The 14,501-nt window shown below is 50.8% G+C and overlaps 1 protein-coding gene across 1 annotated transcript; it reads right to left on the bottom strand.

Moving 5' to 3' along the window:
* Nucleotides 1–7,316: 7,316 nt before the first annotated feature.
* Nucleotides 7,317–10,040, bottom strand: HSPB2 (heat shock protein family B (small) member 2). Its single transcript, XM_006111207.4, has 2 exons — nt 9,860–10,040; nt 7,317–8,227 (listed from the first exon to the last, which is right to left on the bottom strand). The coding sequence occupies exons 1-2, from the start codon at nt 9,951–9,953 to the stop codon at nt 7,776–7,778; spliced, it is 546 nt and encodes a 181-aa protein (XP_006111269.2). The 5' UTR covers nt 9,954–10,040; the 3' UTR covers nt 7,317–7,775.
* Nucleotides 10,041–14,501: the final 4,461 nt, after the last annotated feature.

Below are 14,501 nucleotides of genomic sequence, written 5' to 3'. Positions count from 1 at the left end.
TTGCCTCTGTATCAGAGGCAGCAAGGGTGGGGGGTGAAGCAGGTGCTGGGGGGAGCCAGCTTAAAAGGGGGATACTGGTTCCCCCCAGCACCATATCCGCAGTGGGGGAGTGGGAGGCAGAGCTGCATCGGTCCCGGAGCCAGAACGAGCTGCAACTGCTCAGACCCAGCTTGCACTGGTTCTGGAATCTACTCCCACTGTGACTCTTCATTTTAAATGTAGTAAGAACCCAGCAACTCTTACTATATTGAAAATGTAGAGTGGCAGCAGTCCTGGAGCTGACGTGAGCTGGGACTGCTCAGTCCTGGCTCGCACCAGGTCCAGGATCTACCCCTGCTGCGGCTTTGCAGTTTAAATGTAGTATGAGCCAGGCTGCCTGCACACCCGGCTCCTACTACATTTAAACTGCAGAGTCACAGCGGTGGTAGCGAGTGCTTCCCCTTATCGACTAAATGTGTAGTCAATACAAGTTGCATCGACTACACGATTAGTGAATTATCCGCTTCTTAACATCCTTAGCTCTAAGTGCATTTCTGCAGAGATATGTGGTGAGGTCCAATGTTCCCTCTAATTTTTTCCATGCATGTGTGGAATAAATTTTGTTCTGTGCACTGAGGCATGTGCGGATGTACAGTAGAAACACCTGCAGCCTGCTGTGGGCGCTCTGCTAAACAGCTGGGTGGCATTTGATTCTCTCCTGGGTGGCTGCCCAACAGGGAACATTGCTGAGGTCCCCATCTTGTGGAACTTCTGTACCTTCCACCACTGTGGCTGATTCCCCAAGGACTTATCAGGGTCCTCCAGAGCTCAGAGCAGGAGTCTTCCCACACACTGAGCTGAAGAACCAAGCTCACAAGCTACAAGCTGTACCAACCCACATTCTTTGTGCATACTTTACACGGATCAGGGAGTTACACCTGCAGTCTCTTTCACTCTGACATCTGGCTGAGGAAAGCAGGAAAACCGGGCTGAATTCTGGAGCCCAGCATGGCTGTATTTTGCAGAGACCAAAGCCCCACTGGTTGAGTAGCACTCAGCATTTTGCTCATCCCTTGTCAACAGCACAGACTTTGTGGATCGCTGGGCATACTACAGACACTGATCCTTCTGTTTATTTAGTCAGCGAGCCTGTTTTTATTTCAGAGTTATCTCCGGCTTTGTTCCCTTCCTGAAAAACAAAACAAAACAAAAAAACTGGTTGAGAATCTGCTTCCATCAGCCGCTCTGGACAAACACTGAGGCTGTTGGTTTGAGTTCTGCCAGAGAAACAGAAAGCCATTGAAAACACTGGCTGCTCTGGGAAGCACTTGGCTGCCACTCCATATTCCCTTTTTATCCTCTGTCTGCGGAATAAAAGGGAGCTTGGGTTCCAGCACTCCAGCTTAGCAACGTGATTGTGCTATTTTGTGCTTAGGTAGCAAGAATCCACAGACATAATCAGCTGCCTCACACCAGTCAGCGTCAGCCTCGCCGCCCAGCATCAGTGTTCAGGGCAGTTGTTTTAGTAAGGTCTGAAACTTGGAAGGGAATTTGGCTTGGTAACAAGGAGTGAAATTGGCATTGGAGAGGCCTGCTGGTGCCCAGCAACAGAGAACTATATCCTGACTATTAGAGCTACAAGAGACAAAGAAAGAGGGAGGAGGAACAGAGTTATCCATTAATTATTATTATTATACTATTTGTACTGTGGTAACACATCAGTGCACCAGTCATTGTGCAGACATAGAACAATCTAGACAGCATCCAAAAAAATAGCTCAGAACTGGTTCAGTAATTTCTTCTTTGGAAGGAGAATTAGTTTGACCCGCAATGAAAATGCTGCCTAGTCCTACATATTCCTGCGCATCCAGAAATATAATTTATGTTATCATGTGCCGAAAGTGTCCGTCTGCTATGTACATTGGACAAACGACTCAGACACTTCGCCAAAGGATCAATGCCCACAAAACAGATATTAGACAGGATCACAAAGAAAAAACAGTTTCTTGCCATTTCAACCAGAAAGGACATTGTCTCAACGACTTAATTACCTGCATCCTGCTTCAAAAGCCTTTTAAAACTGCACTTGAAAGGGAATCCTCTGAACTGTTATTCATGCTAAAATTTGACACTTTGAGCGGGGGTCTCAACAAAGACTCTAGTTATCTTACCCATTACAAAGATAGCTTCCCCAATTATCACCTCTAATATCATTAGCTCACAGACATTTACCTTCCGCCCCCCCCCCGCATCACCCTTCTGTTCTGAAATTTGATTTGTCCTTTTCATATGTGTTCCTTTTTTTAAATTGTATCCTTTGGTATATATGGTTGTGACTATTTTCTTCCACTATTTGATCTGAGGAAGTGGGTCTGGCCCATGAAAGCTCATCACCTATTAAACCATCTTGTTAGTCTTTAAAGTGCTACATAGTCCTGTATTTTGCTTCAGCTACACCAGACTAATACGGCTACATTTCTATCACTGTCTAGTCCTGTTAGAGCACAGCCCCTTTAATCACAAAACTCCTTCACTCTGTGCAACCTGCACTTTCTGCTGCATCAGAGACAATCAAGGGCTTTCATTCTGTTTCCCTGTCAGTGTAGGCGACTAGATTGTCTGGTCACTCCAGAGGGTTCCCTCTCCCACTCACTGTAAGGTCTTGTTGCTCACTCACCTTGCTTACCTCACCTACGCAAGATGGGGGAGTCATGACCTTTCTTTCTTGAGAGCTGTGGAAAGTGGCCATGTCTACACGAGGAGATTATTTCGAATTTGCTATTTTACAAATTCAAACTTCCGTGTCCTCACTACGGGGGAGAATCGAATATAGTCAGAGGCAGGCTCCATTAATGTAGACGTGCTACCTCAGACTCAGAGCTCCAAGAAGCACTCTGGAGAGCCGTGGGAGGCCTCTTAGAGGCCAATTACTTTGAATCAGTGGCACTGGAGTGTCCACAATAATGGTATTTCAGACTTACAAGTTCAGGAATACTGTTATTCCTCATGAAAAGCAGGAATACAGAGGTCCAATTCCGTGGCTCCTTATTCTGGAGTAATGGGCTTGGTAGTGTGGACACATCACTTACAAATTCAATATTGGGGGGTTATTTTAGACTGAAGTCCTAGTGTAGACCAGTGAGTTTAAACTACAATTTCAGAAAATAAAATTATTTCTTTAATGGAGGTTCTGTCAACTCTTGGGGGCTAGCCATATGCCAGCAAATAGCCAATTAACAGGACTTCCTGGTATTTCTCTTTTAAACTCATTGCCATGGAAAATATTGAATAAATAACCTCTGCACGGATCCTGGTTCATAACAAGTCTGGGTACATTTGACTATCAATCTTGGGTTTTATAGCGCGCTCATTGCCTATTGCAGGGGTGGGCAATCATTTTTGCCTGGGAGCCACTTAAACATTTTTTGAAATAGCCCCAAGGCATCCTGGAAGGGGCAGGGCCTAAACAGGAATGGGTGGAGCTACCCCACCCCTAGACCATAACTGGTCTGGGGGTGAGAGAGCCCCTTTGCTCCCCCTTCCCACTAGGCACCCATGCCCTGGAAGAGGCTTGGCACACTCCCTCACCCCCAGGCCAATCAGGGCCTAGGGGCAGGGGAGCGCTGGAAGCCTCCTCCCGCCCTGCAAGGATACGCGAGCTCCTCGCAGGGCCGGGGAAGGGTGAAGGAAGCTTCACGCAGCTCCCCCGCCCCCAGACCCTGATTGGCCTGGGGGCAAGGGAGCACGCGAAGCCTCCTCTGCTCTCCCCCCTGCCCTGCAAGCAGCACACGGCGCTTCAAAGCACCACATGCTCCTGGTAGGGCGGACGGAAGCTTCGTGCGCTCCCTCGTCCCCAGGCCCTGATTGGCCTTGCGGGCGGGGGAGCAGCAGGGCCTCCTCAGGCCAGATCCACCCACTTGGCAGGCCGGATCTGGCCCTCTGAGGCCTTTTTGCCCACCCATGGCCTATTTGTATATGAGCATCTGTCTTTACTGTGCCCAACCCAATGTACATCTCGCCATACCCAAACACCCTGATGTGGTTATCGCTGTTAAATCATAGACTCACAGAACACTAGAACTGGAAGGGACCTTGAGAGGTTATTGAGTCCAGTCTCCTGCCCTCGCGGCAGGACCAAGCACTGTTTATATCATCCCTGATAGATGTCTGTCTAACCTACTCTTAAATATCCCCAGAGATGGAGATTCCAACAACCTCCCTGGGCAATTTATTCCAGTGTTTAGCCACCCTGACAGGTAGGAAGTTTTTCCTAATGTCCTACCCTAAACCACCCTTGCTGCAATTTAAGCCCATTGCTTCTTGTCCTATCCTCAGAGGCAAATGAAAACAATTTTACTCCCTTTTCTTATAACACCCTCTTAGATACTCGAAGATTGCTATCATGTCCCCCTCAGTCTTCTCTTTTCTAAACTAAAGCCCAATTCCATCAGTCTTCCCTCAGAGCTCATGTTTTCTAGACCTTTAAACATTTTTGTTACTCTTCTCTGGACCTTCTCCAATTTCTTCACATCTTTCTTGAAATGTGGTGCCCAGAATTGGGCACAGCCCTCCGACTGAGGCCTAATCAGTGCAGAGTAGAGCAGACGAATGACTTCTCATGTCTTGCTCACAACACTCCTGTTAATGCAGGGGCCCTTTACTTCTTGTCATTAATACTGAGTGTGATGTGCCCTCTCTATGCTTCGTGAAAATTGGCTTATGAATAACTCAAAAATACCTTTTAAAAATAGCTTTAAAATACCTCTTCTAATCTATCAATTTCAATATTACAATCTGCTGGATCTGTGTATCCTGTTTTGGCTCATGTATCATTCTAATATGTAAAGTCGGAAACATGAATATGAAACTCTTTATAATGTCAAATGTGCTAATAAAGAGCCATTACTGGTGCTCTGAAGCCTAATGGCTTGGTGATCAACTCAATGACTTGTAAACAACCTTCTTTTGTCCTGTAAACCCAAGTGATGGTTTCTGTTAGTAAAACATGTGACCATACCACCTGATACTGGAATCCATTTTTAACCTGGTATTTTTCCATGCTGGGGTGCTGCCCGGTTGGTACAGTAGCGCTGAGGAGCACTAGCTGCACCCCCCCCCCACCAGCAGACCAGGGAGACGCGGGTGGCGGGACCTCCCGCGACCTCCACGGCTTTGCTCCGTCTTCCTGGTCTGACCAGGGAGACGGGGAGCAAAGCCTTGGAGCACGCCCGCAGCGGGACAGCCCAGGCGCGCCCTGGCTGTCCCGCTGCGGGCGCGCTCCAAGGCTTTGCTCCCGGTCTCCCTGCAGACCAGGGAGACCGGGAGCAAAGCCGCGGAGCACGCCCGCAGCAGAACAGCCCGGGCACCCGGGCTGTCCCGCTGCGGGCGTGCTCCAAGGCTTTGCTCCGCGTCTCTCTGGTCTGCTGGGGGGGGGGTTCCCCCCCTCAGCAGACCAGGGAGACGTGGAGCAGCTTTTCTCGCCCCGGAGGACGGGGGCGGCGGGACTGCAGCGCATCTGGGCGTCCTGCCGCTCCAGTCCTCCAGGGCGAGAAAAGCCCCGTTCGTAACTGCGGATCCGACATAAGTCGGATCCGTGTAACTCGGGGACTGCCTGTACACTTCCCTGTCAATGCACATCACCCTTGCCCAGGAGAGAGCACCTATAAAGACACAGTCCATGGTTCATTATTGCTTCTATGGCATCTGCTGGGAGTGACAGCCAGGAGATTAATACTAGTATTGCTGGTTGGTTTTTGAGATAGGAAGATTACGCCATTGGACTAAGAGCTTCCTGATTCATGGTAGCCACATTCAGTCACTGACAACCAGGGGTGCACATCAGAGCTGGTGAGTGATCGCCCGGCCTCACTGCACTGAGAATGGCTGTTCCTAAATCATAAAGACCAAGATTGACTCTCAGTGCTTTTTTTCCTGAACTTGGGGCAGGCATAGAATAGCAAACTATCCCCTCTGGGCTCCCTGTGTTCTGAGGTCAGCGAGGGCCCATTGTCCATTACAGCAGCCCAAAGGCTGCTCAGAATTTCACTCGAATCCCCATAACTCACTAGGACCCTGGAAAACAGACTAGCAATACGGCAGTGCACTCTAGCTGGACTCTGGACTTGCCTGGCAGTCTTCATGCCCTGCCTGCAGTCCCTCCGCACAGGGGCATTCATTGGGTGCTATTCCTGGCCTCTTTTATTTTCCAGATCAATGCCCTGGGGCTTTCATGTACCTGAGAATCAGGCCCTATGAAGGAATGCAAAGGAGGGACTTACGAATCCTGCAGCTCCCCCAGTGTCTTGGAATCTTCACTCTCTGCCATGTCAGGGAAGGATTTATATCCCCACATCGGGATGTGCCAGAGGCCCCATATTTGGTCAATGACACAGCACCAGAGGTAAAAGGAAGCGGGTGCACCCTGGTGTGCAGCTCCAGCAAGAGCCCGAGTCCCTGCCAGCAGGGAGCTATTTAAAGAGCTGGCAGGGACTCGGGTTGCAATAGGACAGTACCTGTGGGAAATTGTAAGTTCCTTTCGCTGCTGCACAGCACCTCATTGCCTTCATTGGCTCAGAAGAAGAATGAGTTTGCAATCTGCTGACTTCCCATAGCCAGCCCGAGCAGCAGCTGCAGCAGTCTGAGTAACACACACAATCCTACTGCTGACACCATTAGAGTTAGGAGACTTTCCCCTGGTGTTCTGTAGCATTGGGTTAATCAAGCAGGTGGCTACAGAAGAGAGACCTACGGCCAGATCCATCCCTGATTTAATTTCACCGAATTGACCTCTGTATCTTCAACAGTGCACAGGACCTTGAAACATTCCAAGCTCACTTCCCCCAAAGGATGTAGGATGGGTCTGGGTGGGCACAACTTCCCAGGGACCGAAACAAATAGGGCAGATGAGCACATTGGCTAGCTTGCCTAGCTCAGCAGAACCCCTAAAGCCAACCCTGGAGATGAGTGTTTATTTTTTATAATGATCCCCTGGCATATTTTAGTCTGTGCCTACTTACTGGAAGCCATCACATCCCTGACACTTCCTGCAAGGGCTACAGCACCAGATCTATTCTGGGAACCCAAAAGGGACTGGTATAATGGTTGCAAAACACACCCAGTTGCTGTGAATGTGATTCCCTGGGGTTAGTCACTCTCGGGGTTGGCACTGATGTTGGTTTCACAAGTGAACTCCCAATGAACTCTACATCATCTGGTGCCATAATATACCTTGCCCAGAACTATTTCCTGGTTCATTGCATTAGGAAAGGCTAAGGAGTTATCCAGATTCTTCACGGCAGAATAACGACGATGTGAGCAATTGGTATTCAAAGCAAATGAGAGGAGACTAGAGCCAGATTTACTATTGTTGTTTTTACATACTGTACTTACGGCCCCTTCCGCCCCCAAAACTCTCCACAAATGTTAGTGACAGTTTTAAAAATGATGCCCTGGTTTACTCCACCCACCACTGAAATGCAGCCCACTTTGGGGTGGAACACAGCAGAGCTGGGTAACAGCCCACAGCAACACAGCACAACAGTTTATGGCAGCAACGGACCCCATGCTATTTCTGGATAACAGCAGAGATGGCAGCATATACCATCTTCCTCTGAGCAGTGCTTGAGCTGGGAAGAACCTTCAGTTACGCCCACCCCCTCCCCACATGCTCTCTCTCTTCAGCTCTAGCACCATTTTTCCAGACAGTGGTCTTCCCCCAAAGCCAAGCACTGGTGCTGAGAAATAGGGATCTTGCCCAATCACATCTCTCCACAATTGAAGCACAGCCCCAGGGGGGTTTAGGGCTCAGTCTGTCCCTTGCTTTCATCCAGATTTTCTTCCATAGCTGGCGGCAGTTCTTGGTGAGTTATTTTCACATCCTTGATTCTGGCCTTCACCTCCCCCCCCGTTCGGGGAGCCTCTACACTCAAGATACCATCATGGGACAGCGTGGCTTTAACTCGCAGGGGGTCAACATCCAGTGGGAGGATGTATGTCCTGGTGAATTCCCGGGAGACGAAGCCATGGCGGTCAGCTTTCTGGGAGTGCTGAGCGGTCACCTCCAGCAGGTTGTCCACGGTGCGGACAGTGATCTCGTCGGGCAGGAAGTGACAGACATCCAGAAACACTTGGAATTTGTGCTCATTGAGGTTGATCTCCGAGATCCCTCGGTCCAGCTGCTTATTGATCCGAGGCCTGATGTAGTACCCATGATACAAGGTGGGGGCTAAAATCTCTTCAGGGGATAAACCTGAAAGAGACAGAATGAAGAACACAGGGTTGCTCAGCCTCCTGGGGTGGAAGAGAGCACCAGCGAGCCCAAAAGGGGAATATTAGTAGGACTGACAGAGTCTGGGACTTGGCAGGCAGCTGTGTGGACTCGGTGCAAACCCACAATTCCTGTGGAACAAGGGAAACCGAGTCACCAGATGATCATAATGGTCCCTTCTGACCTTAAAGTCTATGAGTCTATGAGCTTTGCTCACACATGTGTCACTGAAATACTGCATGCAATATACTGCACTGAGTGCCACCTCCATGCCACGCACCAGCTGCAGCCATCAGCTGTGCCGGAGACTGACATTCATCAGGGGGTTTAAGCTAGGAGAAGCCCATGAGAGAGAGTTGTGATGGGTGGGGTGGGTGCTGCAAGGAGAGTAGCCCACAGCCAGAGCTGGCGGTGGAAAAGGCTGAGTGCAGAGAAACTGACAGGAAAAACTAAACCCCTTTGTGTGAAAATGACACCCGGCTGCTCTTGGGGCTTTGGCCTTTTCACACTGTTGTGCTGGCACGTTGAGCCCGGTGAATGGTTCTGCTGCCTCCTGCATTCTTTCCCGTCTGGCTGCTGCTGCTCCTGCTTTGTCCAGAACCCACCAGCTCAGCTTTTCACTGGGCTGACAGTGGCTGCAAAGTCCCCACCACCCCCAGCCCTTTCAAAAGCTCCAGCTCCTGCCACACAGATTCTGCCATGGCTGTTCCCGAACAGTGGGCAACGGGAAGTTTCCCTGCTGCTAAGGTCTGCAGCAGCTGCTGCATCACCAGGCGAGGGCCAGGGGGGCTTGCTGGCTAAGCAGCCTTTCAGCTAATTAAGGAGCAACAGGACTAGTTTTTCCTAACCATTTTCAGGTGCCACTTTGCAATAAAAGAGCGAGACCCTGCTCTGGTAACTACACAGAACCCCTTTGGCCTGGGCGGTGCCACATGGGCAGGGGCAGATGACCGTTTTGCGGGGCCCCGGGCAGCATAATTCCGCAGGGCCCCCCTTTGCCACGGCGCATGCGCGGGGCTTTCTTAAGCGCGGGGCCTGGGGCGGCCGCCCCGCTCGCCCTGCCGTATATCCGCCCCTGCACATGGGTTTGCTTTTGAGGCCAACCAGAGGCCCTTCCTCCGCCCTGCAGACCAGCTCAAAGGGGAAGATTTTGTTCCTCGGGTGCTGGTGGTGCATGAATAGTGAAAGGGAAGGGAGAGGCAAGGAAAGTGGGAATGAAGCATGGAATGAAGTAGGAGAAAGATCAAGAGCATGATGGCTCCTGGCTCCTAATGAGGCTTCTCCTGATGCCTTCTGCCCCTTCCCGGGCCCTCAGTTTTCTTGATTCCTTGCCCCCCACACACACACTTGTGTGTCCCTGCAGGGTTGTTGGAATAGCTTGTATAGTGGAGGTGCTGAGAGTCAGTGAATCAAATTGTAAATCCTTTATGTAATGGAATCTACTTCAAACCAGAGGGTGCAGCAACGCCCCCAGAACCCCTAGTTCCTTCACCTTGTGTCTGCAGGAAGTGATGTCCCAGGGGATGACTCTGGACAGTCCCCTGCAGTAGGAGTGAGCAAAAGCAGCAGGAATGGGGAAGTGTAGCCAGAGGAGAAGCCCAGACTCTTTCTTACCTTCCCCGAAGTTCTGGTCATAGATCTTGCTGGGGTTGGCGAATTCGTACTCCGTGCTCATAGGGTAGGCATGGGGGAGAGTCCGCTCGGCCATAGTCTGTCGGGGAAGGGACCGTCTGTGTGCTTGCTGCCTCTCAGAGTGAGAGGGCTGCAGATCGTAACGTTTTAATCGGGTGAATTCCGTAGGGAGGTGCGTGACAAAGATACGGACCGAAATAGACACACAGGCCGAGGGACGCTCAGCCAGGAGGATGAGGGAAAGGGCCTCGCTGCATTCCTGCTGGGTACTAGCCACAGTCTGCAGACAGGGAGGGGCTGCAGCTATTGGATGGCTGAGTTTAAGGCTCCAGAAAGCAAAATGTGCTGTCCTGCTGGATTGGAAGCCAGAGGGCTAGGATTCCCTGCTCCCGGGGCCTGGGTGTGCCAGGCAGTGAAGTGGAATGGGAGAGGCTGCAGGACTGGGACTGGGAGGCATAGGCTGAAGGGGGTTCCAGGGAAGGTGAGCGAATGGAAACACTGCCTAGGCAGAGTTACATGAAGTGCAGGGCTGGATTAAGGCGGAGGCTAGCCGGGCAGCTGCCCAGGGCGCTGACCTATAGGGGGCGCCTGATAGCAGCTCTAAGGGGCGCCGCGCAGCCGCGTGGCACCTAATGGCAGTGCTATGGGGCACAGTGCACCGGGGGGGGGGGGGGGGGAACCGCGCATGTGCTGTGCACCCAGGGGTGGAGCCGCGCATGCATCGCGCACCCGCTGCCCGGGGCACAGGAATGGCTCAAGCCAGCCCGGATGAGGTGTTCACTAAGGGGAGGGCACGTACTAGGTGCTGAATGCAGGACTGGGTGCCAGCAGTTCTGAGGCTCTGATCCCATCTCTGAGCAATGATGTGTTCTGTGGCCTCGCCCCTCATTATGAGTCACTCTTCCCATCTGCAAAATGGGGTTAATAACACCAACCTGCCTACCAGGACCTCAGGGGCTTGAGCACCCCCACACCCCCTCCCCCGCGACGATTAATTAGCTCATGCTGGGAAATGCTTTACACAGGGTTGCATTTTTGTCCAGTACCCCACATACCACACACATCTAGACTGGAATCCAAACAGACCGTTGGGTACTTAGGGTGATACATTGTTGCAACGAATGTTCTAGCCTCCACCAGGGCTTGATTAGCCCAGGGGTCCGAACTGTGCTAGGCCCTGGGGCATGTTGTGGGAAGCAGCAAGACCATTCTCCCATTCACCTCTTCAGGAGTCGTTCTCTGTTTCACAAAATCCAAGGGAGCTTGATTTCCAGAGGCGCTTCATCACTCAGCAGGTGTAAAGTTCTGTGTGTATGTGCTAAATAGTGTGGACATTTCTCCCTGCCCCCGCCACGCTGCCCACTCCAAACTGAGCCACTAAATACTAATGAGCTAAAATGATCCCTGGCCTTTCTCCAATGTCAGGGTTCCAGTATCACAGGGATTGATGCAATGGAAATGCCTACGATAGACGGGCCTCAGCTATTTGGGGGCTGAATTTGGCCCAGATCCGTATTTAAAGTCCTGAATGGGTTAGTCCCCATATACGACCCTTGTGGCCTGAAACTGGAGATGCCTTGAAGGCTCCAAGTCTCCGAGGCACAGAGCAGCAGGTGCTCCAACATCACATCTTTCTTGTTTACATGATAAATAATCCAAGGAGACACTTACAACCTGGGCTGTTGCTGCCCCCTTTGCCTGCTGTCCCTCTTGCCAAGAGCCAGCCGCAGGATTGACTGCGGATTGACTGTAGCTACATCCCGGAGCTGGGAGGAAAATGGTTCCTCCTGGACCGAACAGAGGCAAGAGCACGGGATGTGGCCATTGTGTCCACTAGCTCAGAGAGAGCAGAGGTGATTCTGTTGTCATCAATGGAATTTACAACAGCTGCTGTAGGTGAGCGCAGACTTGGAGCCAGTGAAGTTCAAAGACAGGGCTGCCTGCTCCCTGTTATTATCTAGGTGGCCCAGTCATGGGCCAAGACGCCACCACGCTAGGTGCGGTACAGCCACAGAACAAAACCACTGTCCCCGCCCCAAGGAGCGGACAAGCTACCTCTCCATTCCTAAGCAAGGTGTGTTGGAAAACCCCCTCATCACCCAGCCGAGGTGACAGACGGCCACCTGTAACAGACGGACGCCCTTCCCTTGGGGTTGCCGACGGAGAGTCAAGTGTCTGTGTGGAGACGTCTGGTGACCAGCCTATCAGAGCACAAGTCTGCAGACCAGGGGAAGGGCACTGTCAGGAGGAAGTTCCCAGCAGCGCCATTGGGAAGGTGTCAGCCCAGCACATATAGCCAAACCCACTGGAAGAAGGAGAAAAGGAAGGCGCCCGAACAGAAAGGATAGAAACCAGAAATACAACACTGATGTCACACTTGGTGGCAGCTGGCAAGGCGTCGGGCGGCTGCGCCCGTCCCGTCATTGCATGTTCCTCCATTAGCCTTAGTAATCAGACTTACTCAGTGCTCAGTTTAACCCAGTGGCTTATATGAGTCACTTTTTATTTTTAGTAGCTCTATGAATACAAATGGGGCGCAGCTCAGCAGTGGGCAGGGCTGGGTAGCACACCAGCAAACTTGGATGCCAACCTGGCTGAGGTACCAGGAGAAACACATCCAGGGCTTTTGCATATCAGGCTTGAGGGGCGGCAGCTGCAGGTCCACGGGGAGGCATTGGCAGGGCTGGAGTCTCACCCTTCTTGCTCTCTTCCATCTTTTCTTCACTTGTGAATGAAACAGGATCAGAGCACAGCTCTGCACCAGAGAAAGGCTCCTGGGTCAGCCTGTGCCCAGGCAGCATTTCTCCTTTTTCCTTTTGGCCTCATTTGGGTGCTGTCTGCTTTGGAGCAATATGGCACAGAGCTGAACCACAGCTGGGTCTGGCTGTGGGAGTTTCTCTGGGTGTTGCACATTCATTCCCAACATCCATCCCAAGCAGCTGCATGCACACCACCGAGTCACTAAAGTAAAGAAGGAAGAGAGGGAACTGGAGAGCCTTTGGATGTGGCTTTGGTCCTCTCTCCACTGTGCTCTTGGCAGCTGCTGGCTAAAACTCATAAGAATCTATCTCCCAAAGGGGAGCAGGGAGATTGCAGGAGGAGTGTGTCCCGGAGCCTGTCTGTGAAGCTGGGCTATCACCATTACCAGGGCTTGACAAACCGCAGCGAAATCTACTCGCCAGCCCCGCACTGCGCATGCGCCAGACCCGCATTGTGCATGCGCGCGCTGCCGGTGAACGGGGCGACCAGCTGAAATCTACTCACCATGGGCGAGTAGATTCACTGATTTGTCGAGCCCTGACCATTACGAACAATAACATACGAACAATAACAGTGTGTTTCATTCAATAAATGTTACTTAGATTGTCAGCTCTCTGGAGCAGAAATAGATAGATAGATAGATACACAGATAGATAGATGCGTATAGAATCATAGAATCATAGAACACTAGAACTGGAAGAGACATCAAGAGGTCATCAAGTCCAGTCCCCTGCCCACATGACAGGACCAAGCACCATCTAGATCATCCCTGAGAGATATCTAGCCAACCTGCTCTTAAATATCTTCAGAGATGGAGATTCTACAACTTCCCTAGGCAACTTATTTCAGTGTTTAACCACCCTGACAGGTAGAAAGTTTTTCCTAATGTCCAACCTAAACCTCCCTTGCTGCACTTTAAGCCCATTGCTTCTTGTCCTATCCTCAGAGGCTAAGGAGAACAATTTTACTCCCTCCTTCTTGTGACACCCTTTTAGACACCTCTCTCAGTCTTCTCCTTTCCAAGCTAAACAAGCCCAATTCTTTCAGTCTTTCTTCATAGCTCATGTTCTCTAGACCTTTAATCATTCTTCTTGCTCTTGTCTGGACTGTCTCCTAGTTCTCCACATCTTTCTTGAAATGTGGTGCCTAGAACTGGACACCATATTCCAATTGAGGCCTAATCAGCGCAGAGTAGAGCGGAAGAATGACTTCTCGTGTCTTGCTCACAACAGATAGATGCATATATGAGGATAGATAGATAGATAGATAGATAGATAGATAGATAGATAGATAGATAGATAGATAGATAGATAGATAGATCACAGCTTGTATGTCTGCGAGGGTGGTGATGCATTAACAGCATTTTCAGAGCATTCTCAATATAGGTGGTTCCATTTATGTAACAGGTCAGTCTGAACACCTAGACTGTGCTCAGCTCTCACCCACAGGGGACTCGTGGTAGCACTCCGGAGATGTGCTGTCCCCACCTAAATCTTTATTGCTATCCTCCCACGTGCCTCCTCCTTGCCCCTCTGGGTGGCACCAGTTGCCACTGCTCTCATCTTCCTCCAAATCTCCGATCAAAGTGGCTTTAGCACTGAAGAAAAGACGGAAGTGCTGGACTGACACACAGCGGGCTGCGATCCTATGTTCACCCTTCGAACAGGCACAGTTCAGCAGAGGTTGAAGCTTCACACACACATTTTGCCCAGATGTCTGACCCTCTATCCTTTGGGTGCCTTGCCTGTAGGTACCCCCCTGTGTGGTGAGAGAGAGAGAAAGAAGGAAAGAAGCCAGTTAGTAAAACTGCTTAGAGGATGATCAACATTTTAGATTCAGACCTTACTTTTATTCCTGGTTTGCA

This window comes from Pelodiscus sinensis, chromosome 26 (assembly GCF_049634645.1).
Source record: "Pelodiscus sinensis isolate JC-2024 chromosome 26, ASM4963464v1, whole genome shotgun sequence".
Classification (NCBI taxonomy): Eukaryota; Metazoa; Chordata; order Testudines; family Trionychidae; genus Pelodiscus; species Pelodiscus sinensis.
The sequence above is the reverse complement of the archived record's forward strand: the minus strand, read 5'-3'. Positions and strand labels throughout refer to the sequence as shown.